The sequence below is a fragment of the Hemicordylus capensis genome, chromosome 5, assembly GCF_027244095.1.
Source record: "Hemicordylus capensis ecotype Gifberg chromosome 5, rHemCap1.1.pri, whole genome shotgun sequence".
NCBI lineage: Eukaryota > Metazoa > Chordata > Lepidosauria > Squamata > Cordylidae > Hemicordylus > Hemicordylus capensis.
In genome coordinates, this window is record NC_069661.1 from 253,830,323 (window position 1) to 253,852,347 (window position 22,025).

The following is a 22,025-nucleotide window of genomic DNA, read 5'->3' on the forward strand; positions in this document are numbered from 1 at the left end:
AACTACCACTCCCATCACCCCCAGAGTGAATAAATTGTGGCTGGGGAGTGATGGGAGTAGTAGTTCAACCACAGCTGGAGAGCCAAGATTGCCTAACCCTGCTCCAGGACAGAGGCTCTCGTCCTTGGGTCTCCAGATATGCTTGGCCTACAACTCCCCTCATCCCCAGCTGCAGCTGAAGGCAGGGGATGAGGGGAGTTGTAGTCCATTTGCAGCTGGGGACCCCAAAATGGGGACCCCTGTCTTAGGAGCGTGCTTGGCTTAAGGCTCTTCCTCCTGCAGCTCTCCTTCTTCATTGAGTCTATAGCTGAAACAAATGAAATGGGTTCTGGTTAGTTCTCTTCCTCCAGCTCCAAAGCAAAAGCGCGCTCCTTCGGCGGCTGCAGCATCTTCTACACCGCCTTCCCCGTTCACCGGTGAGGCCCCCCCGAGACTACAACGCCCAGAGTGCACAGCGGCACGGTCGCAGAGGCTCGACACGACTTCCCGCCCGCGATTGGGCGGTTGGAGGCTTGCCTGCCTCTGGATTGGCCAGCACGCGGCGAGCGGGGCGTGTCCGACCCTTGAGCGTGGGGCGAGTCCAAGATGGCGGCGTCTGAGGGGACTGGCCGGTACAGGAGCACCATGAGCAAAAGCAAGGACCCCTCCGGCCTCCTCATCTCCGTCATCAGGTAGGGGGCGGCCTGCTGCCTCCCCGCTCCAGGGTCTGAGGGGCGCCCCCTTCCTCCTCCCCCCGGCAGTGTCCACCCCCCTGCAGGAGACTCAGAGGGGGGACCCCCCATTTTCTCTCCCTTTATTATTGTTGAATGTGGAAGGGTTGGGTTTGTGTCAGCCCCCTCGTCAGCCCCGGGGACCCCAGGCGTGGCTCGGACGGTGCCTCGGGGCGGGCGGAGCGAGCTTATTATCGTCCAAGGCCTTCTGCTTCGCCTCCCGCCCCCACTTGCATCGTTTATACTTGTGTATACACCAAATTTATAATATATATCTGTGTGGCAGGAGTATAGAGTCTCCCCTCACCCTACAGACCGTGTTCTCTCTTTTGCTTTTTATCACTGAATGTGGTTGATGGTGCGAAGGTAGGGCAGCCTTCCCACATCCCCATATATCCTTTATTCTTATATTTGGGTTTTTTGGGTGTGTGTGTGTGGAGGGGGCGTTCTCTGTACGACAGAGAGATTCTGATTCTGTACGATTCCTGTTCAGTTCTGATTCCTGTACGATTCCAAGATTGCAACAACAATTATGACAGCAAAACTGAGACCTTAAAGTCCAAGCTGAAGACAGACCATCCTGGAGAGAATCTATCTATGTGGTTGCTAAGAGTCGACACCGACTTGGTGGCACTTAATTGATCAATCAGTCTCTGTACTAGGGGCATAAGACCCCCCCCCCCATAGGGAATGGAAAGGTGGTCCCCATTCATGTTCTGAGAATGATTTCCCTGGTGACTTTGACGGCCCTCCCTCTAGTTTCCCATACCCCTTATTATTTTAGAAGTGCATATTCTGTTCTTTGAGGTTAAAGACATTTCCAGGGTGGTTTAAAATAAGGTAGGAACAAAGAAGCAAATGGAGACAAGAAAAAGCAATAATCAAGACATGTTGGGTAAGACATAAACAGAACTGTTCAGCAACGATGGGGAAAGCCTGGGGAAGTGAAAGTATATTTGACAAAACATGACAACAGCACTGATTCTGGGAGACAGTGTTCCCTATAAAGGGGATTCTCAGATGTTGTTGTTCAACTCCCATAATCCCCAAGCAAAAGCCATTGCAGCTGGAAATTCTGGGAGTTGTAGTCAACAACTTCTGGGAATCCCTGTTAGAGGGAACACTGCTGGGAGAGCATTCCACATGTAGGGTACCACTAGGAGGAGAGCTGGTCTTGTGTTAAAGTGTGCCGTTGAGTTGATGTCGATGCCTGGTGACCACAGAGCCCTGTAGTTGTCTTTGGTAGAATACAGGAGAGATTTAGGAACATAGGAAGCTGCCATTATTCTGAGTTAGACCATTGGTCCATCTAGCTCAGTATTGTCTTCACAGACTGGCAGCGGCTTCTCCAAGGTTGCAGGCAGGAATCTTTCTGAGTATCTCTTCTAAACAGCAATGGGACAAATTGTGGAAATGGACGTCGGACGTAACCCCCCCCCCCCGATTACCTGATGTGCCTTGTAATCCCCCACCCCCGAGTTACAGTACTACCCGCATATGCTTCATAATCTTGTGTGTTTCCAAATCCTTGTGTGTAAATCTTTGTAGATATATCATGTACAAACAACCACTTTGTATATAATTGTGCTTTGGCATCGTACTGTATGCTTTGGTAGTTTGTTGGTTCAATAAAAAAATATTGTCCTATAAAAAAAATAATCTTGTCCTATCTTGGAGAAGCTAGGGAGGGAACCTGGAACCTTCTGCTCTTCCCAGAGCCGTTCCATCCCCTAAGGGGAATATCTTACAGTGCTCACACTTGAAGTCTCCCATTCATATCCAACCAGGACAGACCCTGCTTAGCTTAAGGGGAAAAGTCATGCTTGCTACCACAAATCCAGCTCTCCTCTCCAAATATCTTATTTTTAGGGCTTTTAGCTGTTTTATTAGTTTTATTGTGTTTTAATAGTTTGATTTTAATTGTTAATTTGTTTTAATTGTTTTTATCATGCTGTAAACTGCCCTGAGCCATTTTGGAAGGGCGGTATATAAATCTAATAAATAAATAAGAAGCTGCCATTGCCACTGTAGCTCCATAATGTCTTAAGTGCCATGAGTAAGCGGTGAGGTATCAATATGTCAAGTAGATTACTAAGGCTGCTGGGTTTCATGAATATTGTTGATGGCACTTAATCAATCAGTTCTGGGGCAGTAGTCTATCCTCACCTTTTGTGTGTTTGGGGATTGATTCCAGGGGCCAGTGTGTGCCTTGCCCAATAATGTTTGGAGAGGAACTTGTGGTATGGAAGGGGTCTTGTCCTGTTAACCTTTGCAGTTCCAAAGGACTGTGAAATATTTCCTGGAGTCCACGGCATGGCTCAGTAGCAGTGGCTGTTGTAGCTAAGATTGTGTATTCCTGGCATTAAAAACAAAAACAAAAACACACACCTGGAAATGTGAGGACTAGCATGGTGTAGTTGGACTAGGACCAGGGAGACCTGAGTTCAGATCCTCACTCATAATATCTAATCACAACTGCAAAATTCTCATAGGGTTACTGTGAGGATAAAACGGGGAGGGGATGCTGCTGCCCTGAGCTTCTTGGAGGAAATGTGGGACAAAAATGTTCTGAATAAAATAGAGAATAATCCTACACCACGAAAAGATTGATTGATTGATTGATAAATTTTTATACCGCCTTTAATTAAAATAATCTCAAGGTTACAAAACATTTTAAAAATATATAGCCATTAAAACTACACAATAAGAATTAAAATGGAATATAAAACTAAAAGTCTATGTAAAGTTTTAAAAATATGTACAATAGAACCATAAGCTACAAAGCAGCATCAAACAAAACCCTCATTTAAAAGCCTGGGTAAAAAGCCAAGTTGAACTGATCATGCTTCTTCCCTTATTTGGGAGAACATTCTTGAACCAAACCCTGGCCATGTCCCTTGTGCAGATCAATCTGAATTGGAAGCAGTAGAGATAACAGGGCGAGGTTAATGGCGTTCAACTGAAAATGCCTTAGGTACTCCCAGGTCATCATTTGAAGGGAAGTCTCTGGAGCCCCAGAGTGCCTTTTCTACTTCATCGAACAACCACAGCCCATCCCAAATGTCTGGCATTAGGGGAAGGCTTTCAAGACAAAAGTGTGAAATGCAGGCAAACTTGAACCTCAACTCCATATTTTAGAGCTGAAGTGGGTCCTCTGTCCCTCCATTAGAGGAGGACTGTGCAGGCTTCTCCAATTTCTTTGTGCTTGTTTTTTCTTTGGCCACTTTTGAAGGATTCTGCTACCTTTAGCAGATTTTATTTGTGCTTCCCACAACTTGTGTGAAAAGGCTAGTAGGAACCCTCCCACATCAATATCTGCTGAAGAGCCCCTGGTGGCGCAGTGGTAAAACTGCCGCCCTGTAACCAGAAGGTTACAAGTTCGGTCCTGACCAGGGGCTCAAGGTTGACTCAGCCTTCCATCCTTCCGAGGTCGGTAAAATGAGTACCCAGAATGTTGGGGGCAATATGCTAAATCATTGTAAACCGCTTAGAGAGCTCCGGCTATAGAGCGGTATATAAATGTAAGTGCTATTGCTATATTAACCTTTCCATATAGTTGCTCTTGAGTAGCAGTGTTGTAAAACATTGCTCATGCCACTCTTGAATGAATTGTTCATAAATATGATGGGAGTATAACCTGCCAGCTTTGACTTGAGCCTCTTAAAGATATTAGCCAACATTCAGAATATTGACCTGTTCATGTCTAAGGATCCCACAATCCCCAGTGATATATTTTTGGGAGGCAAAAATGGCTGCAGAGGAAAGGACAGATGGGCAAAACTTTCCCTTCCCTGTTGCAAGCATGCAAAATATTATTCTGTGCATGTGTTTGGATTTCAGCTACTGTCAGAGTTTGCAAAAAAACCTGTAAACCCCACATTTTTTAATGCTGAAACTACTACAGGTCGAGTATCCCTTATCCAGACACCTGAAATCTGGAATGCTCTGAAATCCAGACACCATGCTGTAACAAACAAACAAACAAACTCACCTCAGCTCACTTTAAAAATTTAGTCAAGCCACCTTTCCCAGGGCCAGGGTTGTCCCGCCACTGCCTCCCTCAGGGCCAAGCCGGGCCGTCCCACCGCCACCCACCCCTGCCGCCACCACCGCCACCTCCTGCCTCTTCTGCTCGCCTCTTCAGCTGTCCACCTTCTCGCCACCGCCATTATTGCTCGCTACTGCAACTCTTGCACGCTCTTGCGAGAGTTCCACCTGTACCCTGTACAGTACTGTAAATAGAAGACTCCAAAATCCGGAAAAGTCCAAAATCCGGGACACTGCTGGTCCCAGGCAGTCTGGATAAGGGGTACTCGACCTTTATAGCAGTCAGTGTTGGATCATGTTCCATAGGACATAAACATGGAATGGCTTCCTGGAAAAGTACAGGCTTAGTGAAGAAACAATACTGAGCCTCCATAGGGAGAACTGACTGGTGCTGACTGTAAATAGTGAGCCCATTCAGATGACTAAACTTCCCTGAGGTAGGGTTTTTCATACTGGGGTAGTTAGGACACCTGTATCATGATGCTAAGGATAAGTTAATTACATATCAGCTGCAAATGTGTGGTAAAATGGTTGACTGTGTTGGTTCCATTTTGGCTGTTGTTATTTTGCCATTCTGTGTTTTGCATAAGTATTGCCTACAAATGCTTCACCCATTCTAGAGTACTGTTCCAGGCACCCTATCTAGTTACCTTGTTTTGTTCTCACAACAACCTTGGGAGGTGGCTTAGGCTGAGAGACATAAATTCTCACAAGCTACCTTCTACCCAGTAAGTGTAACAGTTGAGCTGGGACTTGAGCTTGGGTTTTCACACATTCATACAATACACGGTGTCAGCAAATATCTGTTATATTACATGGGCTACTGGACAAGATGGTGAGGCCACAGTCAAGTGGAATTGTGGTTGTTGATTCCTGATGTTCAGATTGTTGGTCCACATTTTGGTGTTGGTATGGTGAACTGTGAACTTGATACCTGGAGAAACAATATTGTGAGGCTTTTCCCATCTTCCATATGTGTGTTTCATAGACCTCATCTAAGGTAGTTCATATCTGTAACATAGCTTGAAAATGTAAGTTAAAACATTATACAACACAACCGTTAATGAAAACTGATCTCATGAGTTCTGACATTTAGGGTACAAAAGAAATCGATTGAAATAGTTCTTGTGTGGGCACTGGAAGCTTGTTCCTGCAGTGTTTGCTATCGAGTCTTTGAGTCTTTGCGGTGCTGAGCTACAGTGTGAGGTTTTGAAAGTGAAATTGACTGGAAATGAAAGCTGACCTATTAATTTTATTGTCCAAGCCAACTGCAAAAAGTAAATGGCACAAAGGAAATTAAAGTGGATGCTCTTTTACCAAGAGCGTGGGTAAAAGAAAAGGAGGGGAGGACCCCCACCTAAAACACATGCTGAATAAGAGACACAATATTCCTGCCTCTTCTGAAATTCTTAGGAAAAGACTCATTGTCTGTGATGACTGGATTTTACGGAGGAGTTGAAATAACTTGTTTCCCACCGAGGGCCACATTGAAGGGCATGATGTGCTGGAGGCCTGCAGCTGATGTTCCTTTAGCTAAAATATGCAGAAAATTGGATGTGATAGATGCCATTACATCCTTAATCAGCCAAGCACCTTTTGAGTTTGTCTTGCCTGTGGTGCAAGTAAAATGGTACATTCTACTTACTGAGCCAATTCCTGACTTGGCTAGGGTGACAGGGTCTTTCCCCCAGTCATTTCAAGTCATTTCAAATGGTGCAGTTCCATCATATTGGAAGGAACTTCTGAAATGAGTACTACAGTTGAATACTGTAGTACAGTATTCAACTACAATATTCTCTACAGTAGAAAGTATTACAGTTGAATACTAGTACGACAGTACTACAGTTGAATAGGGAAATTGCTTAGTAGTAATAGTAGCAGTCCACCTTTCTGGTTAGTGTGCCACAAGTCCCAAGCATAAGATATTGCCCTCTCTCGCTAATGTACATAAGCCACCTAATGGTGCAGCGGGGAAATGATTTGACTACCAAGATAGAGATTGCCGGTTCGAATCCCCGCTGTTATGTTTCCAGACTATGGGAAACATCTATATCAGGCAGCAGCGATATAGGAAGATGCTGAAAGGCATCATCTCATGCTGTGCGGGAGATGGCAATGGTAAACTCCTCCTGTATTCTACCAAAGACAACCACAGGGCCCTGTGGTCTCCAGGAGTTGACACCGACTCGACGGCACACTTTACCTTCAACTAGTGTACATTACAGGCCACACTATTCCAATTGACTAGGCAGTGTTTGGTGAGCTGGGCAGCAGTGTATTCTGGGTAGGACAGGCAGCCATGCACATATTCTGTAGGACTTTCTTGTTCCTGTCCAGGCATGCCATGAACCTGTTTGTGTCACTTGTTGATGAAACTGCCTCGAGGATGATCAGTTGGCAACCCCAGTTCGGGCGAATGTGGGGAATTTAGCACAAAAGTGGAGACAGTTCCAAGCAAGTGTATGAACTCAAGAAAATGAGCTTGAGAGAGAGGTTTTAATTAAATAAAAAAGGAGTTTATTGAAAGAAAAATAATAAAAGTAGTAAAACTAAGTTACTAGGTGGTCCTAACGTAAAAACAATACAAATATGTTTAAAAACACTATTGTAAGGCACATTTAGCTTGAAGTTGCAAATTATGTGTAAATTACCCGGGGGGCTAGAGAGAGTTACTTTAAGATAGGGGTGTAAAGAAATAAGAGAAAGGGATAGATTCAGCCCTGAAGGAGCCGGGCAAGAGGCTATATCATCTGTCCTCACGAAGATCCAACTCGGGCAGCTGGAGAATAGAGTCCATCCAGAGAGGCGAAGTGGGGAGCAGGAGAGTGGGGTTCCTCATGAGGAGAGTTCCAGCGTGAGGCTAGCTGGATAGATCAGCAGGGGGACCAATCTAAAACTAGGCACAATGAAATGAGCCTTGGTGCAAGGGCTGCAAATTGGCCAGGCAGGTAGTGATTTCAGCTTGGGTGGCCTCAGTGGAGAGGGGAATACTTTTAGCAGTGGAGTCCCCAGTGTAAAGCACAAGGGGAGCACGAAGATTGCTTGTTGCAGTCAGATGGAGTCCTGAGTGAGAAGCACAAGGAAACACACTGGGTCATGGGGTAAGGGATACCTATATCCCACAACATGCCTTGGGGACACTTTTCTGTTGTCATACTTAGCTGTCTAAAGCTGTTTGGGTGGACTGATCATCCTTCCTGGGTAGGGCTGTGTGAGAATTGCCTATTGTATGCAAGGCTGATTGTAATGAAAATCTGCAGGTGCGTCAAAGAGTACTCTTCCCATAATTCTATCAAATTACTGACTCTTCCCATAATTCTATCAAAAGTTTTGATGGGCACCTTTTCAAAGTTACATCACTGAGTCATAGCTATTCTGATGGAGGCTGCTGTTGCACTTTTCTTATCTGCTTTCCCTTCTTAGCCTAATTGCTTAATTAGTAACAGGTGTTATCTCTCTTGTGAGAGGATGAGGGGAATTTTTAGAATTCATTCCAAGTCTGAAATGACCTAGGATGCCAGACAACTCGCAATAGTTAGTTCTGGAGTCTGCTTAGCTGGGGGGCCCTCATAGAAAGAGGGAGTATGAAATTAATCCCCTTTCCAATTTGTACTGCTGTTCAAATCTAGGGGCGACTAGTCCACTGCCAACTAAGTGGCTTGTCCCCATGTATCATATAAACTGGGAGCTCACATTGCAGGGCATCTCCTGAGCATAGCAAAAGTGCAATCTCCAAGCCTGGAGATGCAGCTGTAAACAGGGAGGCTTCTGGAAGTCGGGCACAATAAACTCAGCTGGTAACACACTTGTGACACCCGTGCTGCAGCTTTGCTACCAGTGGTGTACCTGAAAGCCTGTGTGTGCCAGTTTTTCAGCCTTGTGGTAGAATTGTTCCTAATGGCTGGAAACTAAGGTGAATGCTGGATATGTTGTGGGAGAGAACATACTGGAGAACAGATGTGCGAAGGAGAGCACCTGGCATGATTGCTTATAAGGAAAACTTGTTCATCTTTGAAACCAGGAGGCTGAGCGGGGATATCATTTCATTGTACAGACATATGTGGCACAGAGCTGGCGTGGAGAGCTTTTTAGGCAAATAAATGATGGTTTCTGAAAAAATTGGAAATGACTCAGGGATGTTATGGAAACAATAAACATGTTTTGAAACAGAATTGGGCATGTTTATGAAGCTCTCATTTTTATTTTCCTAACCTTGTGCACCAATTGTTACTGGGATCAGAAAAGTTATGTGAAACATAAGCAACTAAAATGGGATGCTGCATGGTATATACAAAGCTGCCTTATGTTGAGCTGACTCATTGGTCCAGGTAGCCCAGTACTGTTTATCTGCTTTGACTGGCAAGAGGTTCTCGCAGATCTCAAGCAGAGAAGTCTTTGCCAGCCTTCCTACTTCATCTCTTTTACTACTACTACAAGAATAAACTTTATTTGTTAGCTGCCCCATAACAAATTGTTCTCTGGTCTCTTGTTAACTGGAGATGCCCAGGATTGACCCTGCAACCTGATGTATTCAAAGGACATCATCTGGTCCTGAGCAATGGGCACAATGGGCTCATTAAACTAAAAAGGAGAGGGGCCATAAGCCCTTGCTGCTCTGAGGCTTGGAACTCAGAACTTTGACATTAAGGGATTGACTTGTGCGTTGTCTTGTATTCTATCGATGCTTGATAGCTTGTACCTGTTTTGTTTTGAAAAGCTTTTTTAATATGTTGCCCAGGAAAAACCCCCAAGAAGTTGTTAATAAAAACATAGTTTTAATAAAGTTATGAGTTTGGCACATTGCCCAATGGTGCAGAAAATGTTAACTCTTGAGAGAGGTAATGTGGCTTTACTTAAAAGCTTGAGTCAACTGACATATCATGTTCTGCTTACATCATTGGCATAATACACCTTGTTGATACCTGTTTTTCCTCCTTGTGTCACACTCTGGCCAGGATTATGCAAGTCATTCTATGTGTGAATGGTGGTGGTTAATGTGCCAAGGGCCAAGCCTTGGAACAGGGACTGGATTGAATGAAAGTTGAATCACATCCAAACTTCTTACTCTATATTAGCAATCTTAATAATGAAATGTTCTTGCAATGGCCCTTTTAAGTCATGCCCTGAGTTGGAAATAATAAGTTCTGGAAAAATAGCATCTGTGTATTTTCCCCCCTTCCACTTCCTGAAGCTTCCAGATGGCCTTCCTTTCCAAGTTTATCTCTACAGTCGTAAAAAGCTAGTGAATTTTCTACTGACCATTGCTCCCCCCACATTATAGCCTTAATATTTCTCTCCCCCCCCCGCCATACATAGTGAGGTAATATTGTGTTGAGGTACAGTTCCAGAGGTATAGATGACAGCAATCTAATGGTACTAAAAGCCTGCAGGCCAAGGTTGTCGCTGCTGTTCCAGAGTCTCTAGGTGGGTTGCATGTTGAAGATGCAAGAATCTGGACTTGTTCCTTTAAAAAATGTGCTGAATGGAGAATTCCAGCTAACTGATGGAAGGACAGTTTGGAGAATGTTGTTTTAGAGGGGCTATGTTTATGTACTTCTATTGATTTCTTCTTTCCCACCACCACCTTAACCTTTTGTTTTGTCTGTACTTGGCTAGAGCAGCTTTTGTGTTCTGAAACAAGCTAGTTGGCATTTAACAAATGCTATCTCTTTGAGAGAGCTTGTCAGATTTTTTTTTTAATTGGCGAATGAATCTGCCTTTTATTTATTGTTAGAAGTTTCTCTATCCAATTAAGATTGCACAAACCTACCTGGGAATAAGTCCCATTGAAAGCAGTGGAATTTATTTCCAAGTAAGCATGCATAAGATTGGGCTGTGAAGGTAGTGTTTTTTGCGGGGGGATGGGGGACTTCAATCCTGTTTATTTGGAAATTTGTAATTTTACAAGACTATTTCTGCAGCTGTAGTGTAGGACTTTTCCATTGAGACAAACTGAATGTCATGAAGGATGCTCATGTTCTTTGCCAGTTTAGCTTTCAGAAATGCTGTGCACACTTAACTTGGGAGTACCTATCATTGAAGATATTTGGACATGCTTCTGAGTAATGAACCAGTTTGATGGCTATATAGTACATATAGGGGGGAAAGATTGAGCAAGAAGATATTAACATGGTTATATCTTCTATCTAAAGTTATGAGGTCTTGGATCTACGGTTAGCCAGGCTGCAATGATTGAATGGAAGAGATGTATAGCGACCTAATGGCTCAGTGGGGAAATGACTTGACTAGCAAGCTGGAGGTTGCCGGTTCGAATCCCTGCTGGTATGTTTCCCAGACTATGGTAAACACTTATATTGGGCAGCAGTGATATAGGAAAATGCTGAAAGCCATCATCTTATTCTGTGCGGGAGGAGGCAATGGTAAACCCTTCCTGTATTCTACCAAAGACAACCACAGGGCTTTGTGGTTGCCAGGAGTTGACACTGACTCGATGGCACACTATACCTTTATAGATTGAAAAAGGGTTCTAGGCTTGTTCATTATGGGCACACCTTCCCTTTGCAATATGTAAGTAGTGAATTTGTCATTTAAGTTGTTCATGGCAACGGGAGCTTTTGTCCGAGAGAGGGCATGCCCTCAACTCCTGCTGTAGGCTTCCAGTGGCATCTGGTGGGCCACTGTGTGAAACAGGATGCTGGACTAGATGGGCCTTGGGCATGATCCAGCAGGGCTGTTCATATGTTCTTATGACCAATTCGACTTGTAAGATCACTTGTGACTAAGATGATTTCCACACTGCCCATCCTGCACTATCAAATATAATCTTAAGTGCTGCGAATGTGTAAGTGCAAACAATAATCTGATTGCTTGTTTCTTTGAGCAGCTTTCCTTATGTGCCCTCAGCAGTGACTTTTTTGTAGGTGAATTCTTTAGGCAGGGAGGTGCTCTGCTGAAATAAGTGGAGAGAGTTGCTTTGAACTGAAACTGATAAGGATGTGTTCTGCAAGTCGGAATTTTCTGGCTGCTGGAACTGTGGAAACAAGTAGGAGCAGGGAATGTTAGACCAGCAAAAGCAGAAAGTAGGTGAAAGAGGAGCTGGGAGCAAGAAGGATATTTGGAAGCAGGACTAGGAGAATATAACAATTTGTGGGCATCAATGTATAAGGTTGCTTGGGATTTTTCCTGTACAACATCATCATCATCATCATCATCATCATTATTATTATTATATTACATTTATATTCCGCTCTTCTTCCAAGGAGCCCAGAGCGGTGTACTACACATTTAAGTTTCTCCTCACAACAACCCTGTGAAGTAGGTTAGGCTGAGAGAGAAGTGACTGGCCCAGAGTCACCCAGCAAATCTCATGGCTGAATGGGGATTTGAACTTGGGTCTCCCTGGTCCTAGTCCAGCACTCTAACCATTATACCACGCTGGCTCTCATGACAATCAGAGAGAGTTTCTGTGGGCAGATGATGTGGGAGGATGGATGCAAGATGGAAAGAATATCTGGGTGCCTTTCAGATGTATGGTTGTTGGTTCTGTGACTGGGATGGTGCCCTAATGGCAATCAGGGAAGTTTAGGTTGGAGTGTATGATGAATGTTTGGTGCTATGTGAGGGGCATGAGCAAAGTACATCAGCTCCTGGGTACAGCGACTGATACAAGATAGAGGGACTGATTGGCCCTTCCTTAAACTGTGGTGTAGGAACAATCAAGGGGATTGAGACAGTGGATTATTTTATTTTATTTTATTTTATTTTATTTTACTTATTACATTTATAGCTAGCTCTTCCTTTGAGGAGCCCCAAGTGATTGATATAATTGCCATTATCTCAGGTGTAGGCACACTTGGCCTTCCAGCTGTTGTTGAACTACAATTCCCATCATGGCTGGGGATGATGGGAGTTTTTATTTATTTAATTATTTAATAAATTTGTATACTACTACCGAAGTCTCTGGGCGGTTTACAGCATAAAACAAACCAAGAATTTAACAGTTAAAATATAAAACAACAGTTAAACCTCCCTGAGCCATTTTGGAAGGGCGGTATACAAATCAAATAAATAAATATAAAACCCAGATTAAAATATATATGAAAACACCAATTAGCTAAAAAGCTTGGCTGAAGAGATGTGTCTTCAGTTGTTGTAGTTTAACTACTGGAGGGCCAAGTTTGCCCACCCCTGCTTTATCCTCACAAGAACTCTATGAGTGGATTCTTGTGCTACCTCCAGCCTCAGGGGCAAGATGCCTCTAAACACCAGTTGCTGGGGAACAACAGCAGGAGAGAGGGCATGCCCTCACAGCTTGCCCTCACCTCGTGGGCTTCTCAGAGGCATCGGGTGGGCCACTGTGTGAAACAAGATGCTGGACTAGATAAGCCTGCGCCTGATCCAGCAGGGCTGTTCTTAAGTTCTTGTGAGGTGAGTTAGATTGAGAGAGGTCAGTGACTGGCCCAGAGTCACCTAGAGAGTTTCAAAATATCATTTTCTGTAAGAGTAGGCTTTTGCCCTTAACATCTACATGCACTGAGGACATTTCAGGAGTATACTTTAATAGCTGATGACCAGGACTGGATATGGAGTCTCTCTTTATGTGTGAGGATGTTGTCTGCTTTGGAGTGCTCTGTAACAGTTTGATAGCCCTGGTGTAAAGAAAAATCTATGCTGTTAGAATCGCTGCTTAGCCTGCTATCTTAAAATTCAGATGGCTGGTGATGTATGTTTTGGTCTTGTTGAATATTGGCAGTAGGTCTGCTGCTTGAACTGCAGGAGCTTTCTTTTCCTCTGATCCCCACACTATGGCTCTGCCGTGTTGTCATTTGGTAGAGCCTGAAATAAAAGAAATACTCTAAAAACAAATATTCCCTATGTGGAATATCTGTTATGGGTTCCAGTGATCTGAATAGAAATCTTTCATTTCTCTGTAAATTTGTGTTTCTGGATTTACTAAATGATTATTAGAGATGTACAATTTCCTGGAAATATTGAAGACATAACAGAAGAAACCCCTCCCCCCATTCTGTTTCAAGGACATTCTGTGGGGAGAAAAATAGAAATTTGGTGGACATTTTAAATATATGGAGTACTTTATGAAACCTAAACTAACTTTGCTACTTTCAAAACATAAGATTATTTCTTTATAATACAAAAAGAAAATTATGTTGTTTGGTACATTTGTGAAATGAGGAAGTATAAATGCATTAGTTTTATTCAAACAATAAGTGCAAATATAGCCAATATTGGAGATGAAGCTGCAAGCTGCTGCACCATAAGGTACCCAAACATAATTTAATTTATTCTAGTTGGAAAATAGGTACTAAACAGAAGGTTTTATTATCTGGCCTTGGAAACAGTGCATTGTCATGTGGAACAGGAAAACCCCCACACTCAATCTTTCTAGATAGAGAAGAAGCTCAGAAAACAAACATCCCTATAATGTAATTAAGGAGTAGCAATTCATGTGGATATTCAGTTAAACTTTGTAATAACATAATAGTACTCATGTGCAGAAATGCTGTCGTCTTGTGCACAGTTACTTGGGAGTGAGCCTCAGTAGAATTCACTTTGGATAAACATGTATAGGATTGAGCTGAAAAGTCATACTAAATGTAGGCAAATGAAATAACAGAGAAAATCAAATTTAATTCTGTAAATAAAATCAGACTCTGAAAGATCCATGATTCTGAGCTTTCACATTAAGCTTCATCAGCTTCAGAAAATGGGAAGTTGTTCATTGTTGTTATTATTATTATTATTATTATTATTAACATTTTATATCCCGCTCTTCCTCCAAGGAGCCCAGAGCAGTGTAACTGAGCTGAAGCAAGCTTCTCAATGCTTTCACATCCTAGCTTGACACTTGGTTATATGTGTTAGACATGTATCACTTTATTTCATATTGCAGAAGGCAGAGTTGGGGGTAAGTGAGAAGCTAGAGGAGTTGGTGACTGTGTTGACACAAAGACCTTGCCTATCACCATGTATAGGAGCTCTGTGCTTTACAGACTCTCAGTCTGGGAAAATCTTGTAGTGTTTTTTGTATTCTGCGGCACTTCTGTGTGCTAATCAGACCCAGAGCAGCTTTGTGTAGACACGTCTGTTTACTAATCATGGCTCCCATTCTGAACATGAACTCATGTGCCTGTTAATTGTCCCATTTTGATTCACGGTTTAGTAATCAGACATGTGCACATGCACACACTTGAATTAAAAAAGTCTGACGTCTGGCTCACTTGGGTCAGGATTAGAGATTGGGGGCGGGTGGGGGGAGAAAAAAAGAGATGTGAAGGTCTGGAAAACCCCTGGAAGAATTTGAGGGGAAACTACTTTTTTTCCAAAGGATGTTTTGGAGAAGGTTTTCTTGAAAAACTGGAATCATTGAATTATGAAGTATTTTCTTTTGGAATTATGAATAAAATATGTAAGAAAAGGTGTTCAAATATATTTATATAAGGAAAGATGTTCTGGTTTTTACTCTCCCAAGCTTCATGTTTGCTTCAGATTCCTCTCATCTCCTGCAGCGTGTGAAAGTAATTCTTCTATTTTTGGAAATATACCAGATCAAGAAATAAATGGACATGTGAAAAAGTAGAGAGGCTTGTCTCAGTCGAGGCAATTCAGTTTTCATAAGTCAATAAGATGATAAAAATGAAAGATTAGAAGAAGCAGAAACTGCTGATAGTGATAGCTCAGAAAATGAGACCTATTAGACAAAGTTTCATGATGAACGTGCTCACCTCACTCTTCAGTTGGTGTGGTCTGTGTGCTCTTTGGAGGCATGCTGTTCCCCCCCTCAAGTCCCCCTCTCTCTTGCCCCCTCTCCCTCCCTCCTGTCGCACTCCCTCTTGCCCCTCCCCCTCCCTCCTGCCCCACTCTCTCTTGCCCCTCCCCCTCCCTCCTGCCCCACTTTCTCTTGCCCCCTCCCCCTCCCTCCTGCCCTACTTTCTCTTGCCCCCTCCCCTTCCCTCCTGCCCCACTCCCTTTGCCCCCTCCCTCCGGTCCCCTCCCCCACTCTTTTCTTACCAGGGTGGCAGGGGGCTAAAAAGTTTCCCTCTCATCCCGGCCTCTGATGCCTCCTGCCTCCAGTGGTCAGGTCAGGCCATCTCGCCACCTCCCGCTTGGTCGGGCTGCCGCTGCCTGCCTCTCATACTTGGGATGGCCTGGCCAGGTCAGGCCAGGCCGTCCTGCTGCCTCCGCCTCCCGCTTGGTCACACTGCTGCCGCCACCTCTCATACCTGGGACGTCCTGGCCAGGCCAGGCCGCCCCGCCACCTCCCGCCAGTTCGGGCCACCACCGCCGCTGCCTCTTCCATACCTGGGACGGCCTGGCCTGGACAGGCCAGGCCGTCCTGCCGCCTCCCAGCAGCCAGCCGAGGCCACCTCCTCTGGCTGTTTTGCGGCCTGCTCCCACCGCCATTTTTTCTTCCCCCTCAACTCTTGACTTGGGACCAGAATACCTGGAGGACAGCCTCCTCCCATACAGACCTGCTTGTTCCCTGAAATCGTCAGAGGAGTCTTTCTTCCATATGCTGCCCTTATTTGAAGTATGGTTGGTGGGAACCAAGAGAGGGCCGTAGTGATCATGGCGCCCCTCTCTGGATCTCCCTGCCCTGGGAGATCCGTCTAGCCCCTTCCTTAATCATATTTTGCTGCTCATTTACGACCTTTTTTCTTTTAGCAGGCTTTTGATCTGAACTGCTTGATTTCATCTGGCCCCTCCAGATACAATGTTGTCACTTGTGTTTTGTCTGCTGTTGCTGTTTGTTAAATAGTGTTGTTGCCCTCCCCCCTCCCCGACTTGGAAGATGGTATTTCATTATTTTAATAAATAATATTGCCAGGGAAGGGGCAGCTGGGGCCAAGAGAAGACTGGCTGTGTCGTGATCTGAACCAGGGATGATGATTTGTAATAGAACTTGGAATTCAAAACTGCCTGTATAGCTTGTGAGCTTGCCCCATTTAGTGAGGAACTGAGAGCTTTCTGTTCTGGCAATGTGATAACAGTTGACAGCACATTCTCCTCTCTGAGAATTGGAACTGTATCTCAGACTCCACTGAGGAAAGGATTTCAGTTGTCTTCAGTCTCTTGGCGGTTCCTGCTATTGATATCCTTAGTCCTTGCAGTCCATCTCTATTAACAGGTACAAACTGATATTCCTTCCAGCACATGGCTGGTTCCCCAAGGTGTATATTTTATGTTCCAGACATTTTAATTTGTAGGGGTTTTTTTACAGCTTCCTTTTTTTTATGGCCCCATTCTATTAGTTTCTATTTTAATAAGTATGCTCAATGAAATTGCATAAATAATGAGGTAAAATGTTGTGTGTTTTAGTTAACTCAATAAATAGCCATATTCCCTTTACCTTGGGTATGTTTTAGCTTATTTCTCTCTCAGTTTTTTGTAATTGCTTCCATAGGAATTCAGAGTATATTATCAGATATGTATTTTGAGGTTAAGTACTGCCAGGAGCTGTAGATAATCTCATTTGGGACTTGTCCTTAAAAGTAACTTTTCAATTATAAAATTCAAATAAGACCTTCTGCATTCCGAAAGTCATGGAGATTTGCATGCATCCGGGTACACAGTCTGAGGAATATTAATTGCTTCCAAGCTTGAGTTTCACAGAACAGGATCGGGGTGCTTGAAAGTGACTCTGGTGGAAGTGGATTGATGAGCAAATAAACTTGAGGGTGTACTTTTATCTTTTAGGTATGAGAGGGCAAGAAAAGCAGTGGTGGCTCGTACCCCCTCCCCAAAAGTGAATCCTGTGCTTAAAGCCTCACCTGCCTGTCAATCTCCCCCATTGTTATCTCCACAGCTGAAGCTGCTTGCATCCATTCTATCTGGCATCCCTATCAGTAGAAATACTTTGTAAACCAGGCATATTCAAATGTGTAGCTTAAAACTCTTTTCTAAGGCAGATTTGATATCCTGGCTTCATGGCCGTGTGGGGCCTTCTTAACATTTCAAATTATTGCAGAATCATACTGACTGATGACATACTGTGTAAATAGTGTATGTGCAGTTTAGGCTCGCTGTCGGTTTAGGCTTGCTGTTGGCCTTTAAGAGAGCCCTAAAAACCTCTTTGTTTGGCCTGGCCTTCCAAGGCATGTAAAGTGTTGTTTTTTAAAAGTATTTTAATTGGTTTTAAATGGTTTTAATCATTTTTGAATTGTTTTTATATTGTTTTTAGCATTGTGTTTGAATTGTGGGTTTTAGAGGAGAGCTGGTCTTGTGGTAGCAAGCATGACTTGTCCCCATAGCTAAGCAGGCTCTGACCTGGTTGCATATGAATGGGAGACGATGTGTGAGCACTGCAAGATATTCCCCTTAGGGGATGAAGCCGCTCTGGGAAGAGCAGAAGGTTTCAAGTGCCCTCTCTGGCTTCTCCAAGATCGGGCTGAGAGAGATTCCTGCCTGCAACCTTGGAGAAGCCGCTGCCAGTCTGTGAAGACAATACTGAGCTAGATAGACCAATGGTCTGACTCAGTATATGGCAGTTTCCTATGTTCCTATGTTTCCTATGTATTTTAAAAAAGTTGTTGTACACCGCCCAGAGCCTCTGGATGGGACAGTTTATAAATGTAATAAATAAATAATAATAAATAAATAATATGAGTGAGGTTTTTGGACATGTCCAACCAGCTTGGACATATAGTGCATTTATAAGAAGAAAAGTTAAATGCAGAACACATGCCCCTTGCCTCACAGTTCTCACTCAGACGTTCTGGATTGCAAACTAACTTGAGCATAGTGCATTTATCTGTGTGTGTGTGTGTGTGTGTGTGTGTGTGTGTGTGTATCTGGAGAGAGAGACAGAGAGAGTTTATTCAGTTGCTTACAGTTCACTAGGTGTGAAGTACTCTATGGATGGAGATAATTCTTTCTGGCAGCTTTACTGTAGTAGGGAAAAATGATTAAAAATCAATAGATTGGCCAATCCACTTCAAATTAAATGCACAGAGCTTTCCAACCCTGCCCTGCATCTGAGCTCAATATCAAAGTCCTTTGCCAAGTCATTCCAGGTGATCTAACTGGGTGACTCTGGACCAGTCACACATCTCTCAGCCTAACCTACCTCATAGGGTTGTTGTGAGGATAAACATAACCTCTGAGCTCCTTGGAGGGAGAGTGGGATATAAACGTAATAAATAAATAGGTAAAATAAAGGGTGGGTCAAAAAGTGGGGTGGTTTGCCCTTTTTTATGTAGGCAAAGGGCAGATTCCTCCACATGGGGGTGGAATGACGGTCCATGATGGGGCTTCAATTCCAGAAGTTTTTGTAATTTTCTGCCATGAAACAAACCATATATAGGACTTTTTTTTGATGTTTTTAGAATTCTTTTTTAAAAATCCAATACACTTCAAATCAAATATATATAGCCCTCCCACCCTGCCCTATATTTGGGCCAGAGATAAAAGCCCTATAGCAAGCCATTGCATACATATGCCCCACCTTTGCAGGGGCGAAGGACCTATTAGGATGGTCCGCCCGAGAAGGTTATTGGATCCCATAGGATTTCAAGAAGCCTTGGAGGGATTCAGTGTTGGCTCTGCCGGCGATCCTGTTGATGTCCTTGTGGAGAATTGGAACAACAAACTTAATTGGGAGGTAGACATGATTGCTCCTAAGCGTCCTCTCCAACCCGCTTCAAAACTGGCCCCTTGGTATACGGAAGAACTACGGGGGCTGAAGCGGCAAGGTAGACGACTGGAGTGCAGGTGGAGAAAGACTCGGCTTGAATCTGACAGATTGCAACATAGAGCTCATTTGAAGACCTATGCTCAGGCGATATGTGCGGCAAAGAAGTGATTATTTTCTGCCTGTATTGCATCCGCAAGTTCACATCCGGTGGAGTTGTTCAAGGTTGTGAGAGTGCTAGTATGTGCCTCTCCTCCCTTGAATCAGAATTTGGAACCATCTATTACCCACTGTGATGTGTTTAATGAATTCTTTGTGGGGAAAATCTCTTGTATTCGAGCCGACTTGGATTTCGTCTTCGCACTTACTTCAGTATCTGATGCGGAGGTATCCAGTGACTCCTCTTATGTGGTTAGGCTGGATCAGTTCCAGTTTGTTACTCCTGAGGATGTGGACAAGCTGATTGGAATGGTGTGGCCTACCACCTGTCCTCTTGACCGTTGCCTGACATGGCTTGTTCGATCTAGCAGGGAGGCTGTTGTAGAAGGCCTGGTAGAGAACATAAATGCATCTCTGAGGGAAGGTAGGATGCCTCCTAGTCTTAAGGAGGCAATTATTAGACTGCTCCAAAGAAACCTACCTTAGATCCCTCCGAGCTGAGTAATTACAGGCCTGTCTCCAACCTTCCATGGCTGGGCAAGGTAATTGAGAGGGTGGTAGCCTCCCAGCTCCAGACAGTCGTGGAGGAAACGGATTATCTAGACCAGGCATCCCCAAACTGCGGCCCTCCAGATGTTGCTGAACTACAACTTCCAGCATACCCAGCCACAAAAAATTGTGTCTAGGGATGCTGGGAGTTGTAGTTCAGCAACATCTGGAGGGCCGCAGTTTGGGGATGCCTGATCTAGACCCATTTCAAACTGGCTTCCGGGCTGGCTATGGGGTGGAGACTGCCTTGGTCAGTCTGATGGATGATCGCCAACTGGCAGTTGACAGAGGAAGTGTGACTCTGTTGGTCCTTTTGGACCTCTCAGCAGTTTTCGATACTATTGACCATAGTATCCTTCTGAAGGATCTGAGGGCGTTGGAAGTTGGAGGCACTGCTTTGCAGTGGTTCCGCTCCTACCTCTCGGGCAGATTCCAGATGGTGTCCCTTGGAGACTGTTGTTCTTCAAAATCTGAACTTTTGTATGGTGTCCCTCAGGGCTCCGTATTGTCTCCGATGTTGTTTAACATCTACATGAAACCACTGGGAGAGATCATCAGGCGATTTGGTGCGGGGTGCTATCAGTATGCTGATGACACCCAAATCTATTTCTCCATGTCAGCATCATCGGGAGAGGGCATAACCTCCCTAAATGCCTGCCTGGAATCAGTAATGGGCTGGATGAGGGATAACAAACTGAGACTGAATCCAGATAAGATGGAGGTACTCATTGTGCGGGGTCGGAACTCGAGAGACAATTTTGATCTGCCTATTCTGGATGGGGTCACACTTCCCCAGAAGGAACAGGTACGCAGTCTAGGGTGCTTCTGGATCCAAGTCTCACCTTGGTGTCCCAGTTTGAGACAGTGGCCAGAAGTGCCTTTTTTCAGCTTCGGCTGATATGCCAGCTGCGTCCGTTTCTTGAGTTAGACGACCTCAAAACAGTGGTACATCTGCTGGTAACCTCCAGACTGGATTATAGCAATGCGCTCTATGTGGGGCTGCCCTTGTACATAGTCCGGAAACTACAGTTGATCCAGAATGCAGCAGCCAGGCTGATCTCTGGGTCATCTGGGGAGACCATATTACTCCCACATTGAAGGGGTTACATTGGCTGCCAATATGTTTCCGGGCAAAATACAAGGTGTTGGTCATAACCTATAAAGCCCTAAACAGCTTGGGCCCTGGGTTTTTAAGAGAACGTCTTCTTTGTTATGTACCCCACTGCCCATTGAGATCATCAGGAGAGGTCTGTCTGCATTTGCCGCCGGCTCGTCTGGTGGCTACTCAGGGACAGGCCTTCTCTGTTGCTGCCCCGAGGCTTTGGAATTCGCTCCCTAGTGAAATAAGAACCTCCTCATCTCTGACATCCTTTAAAAAGTCCTTAAAGATGCATTTCTTCACCCAGGCTTTTAATTGATATTGTTTTGATTGTTTTAAATGTTGTTTTTAGAATATTGTTTTAAAATTTTAAATTGTTTTTTAAATTTCTTGCTTTAAATTTTTTTCTTTTCTTTTCTTTTTGTTTTTAATTAATGTTTTGCTTTTTAATCTTGTTGTAAACTGCCCAGAGACGTAAGTTTTGGGTGGTGTAAAAATATGATAGATAAGTAATATACAAGGAAGAGGTGAGATAATGAAAAAAGGGAAATCCCAAACCTTCCATTGCTGGCCCTGAGGAAGGCTCAGGCTCTCAGGGATGCCAGCAGGGCAGAGGGTGTGCACAACACAGTGCAGCCAGTGCTGGCCACTCTGTCTCCTGGAGAGCTTCAGAGACTGGGGTTGGGCTAGGCAATGGCATTGCCATGACAAGCTTTTTCTTAAGCTCTCACTGCTTTCTGCAGGAGGGACTCAACTTGCAGAAGGAGAGGAAATTTTTTCAATTTGAAAAAAGAGGCAGGGGAGAAGTACAGGTGGGAAAAATTCAGAGGGATCCACCTTTCTGCAGATTAGG

At 44.2% G+C, this 22,025-nt stretch overlaps 1 protein-coding gene across 2 annotated transcripts in view; it reads left to right on the plus strand.

The window, feature by feature from the left end:
* The first annotated feature begins 514 nt into the window (after positions 1 to 514).
* EXOC4 (exocyst complex component 4) overlaps positions 515 to 22,025 on the plus strand; it is a 585,849-nt gene continuing 564,338 nt past the window's right edge. Inside the window, exon 1 of one of the 2 annotated variants that reach the window (XM_053255624.1) lies at positions 515 to 671. In XM_053255624.1, the coding sequence (XP_053111599.1) occupies positions 586 to 671 (86 nt within the window). In that variant the 5' untranslated portion in view covers positions 515 to 585. The remainder of the gene's footprint in view (positions 672 to 22,025) is intronic. The other variant, XM_053255625.1, reaches the window with a different exon arrangement.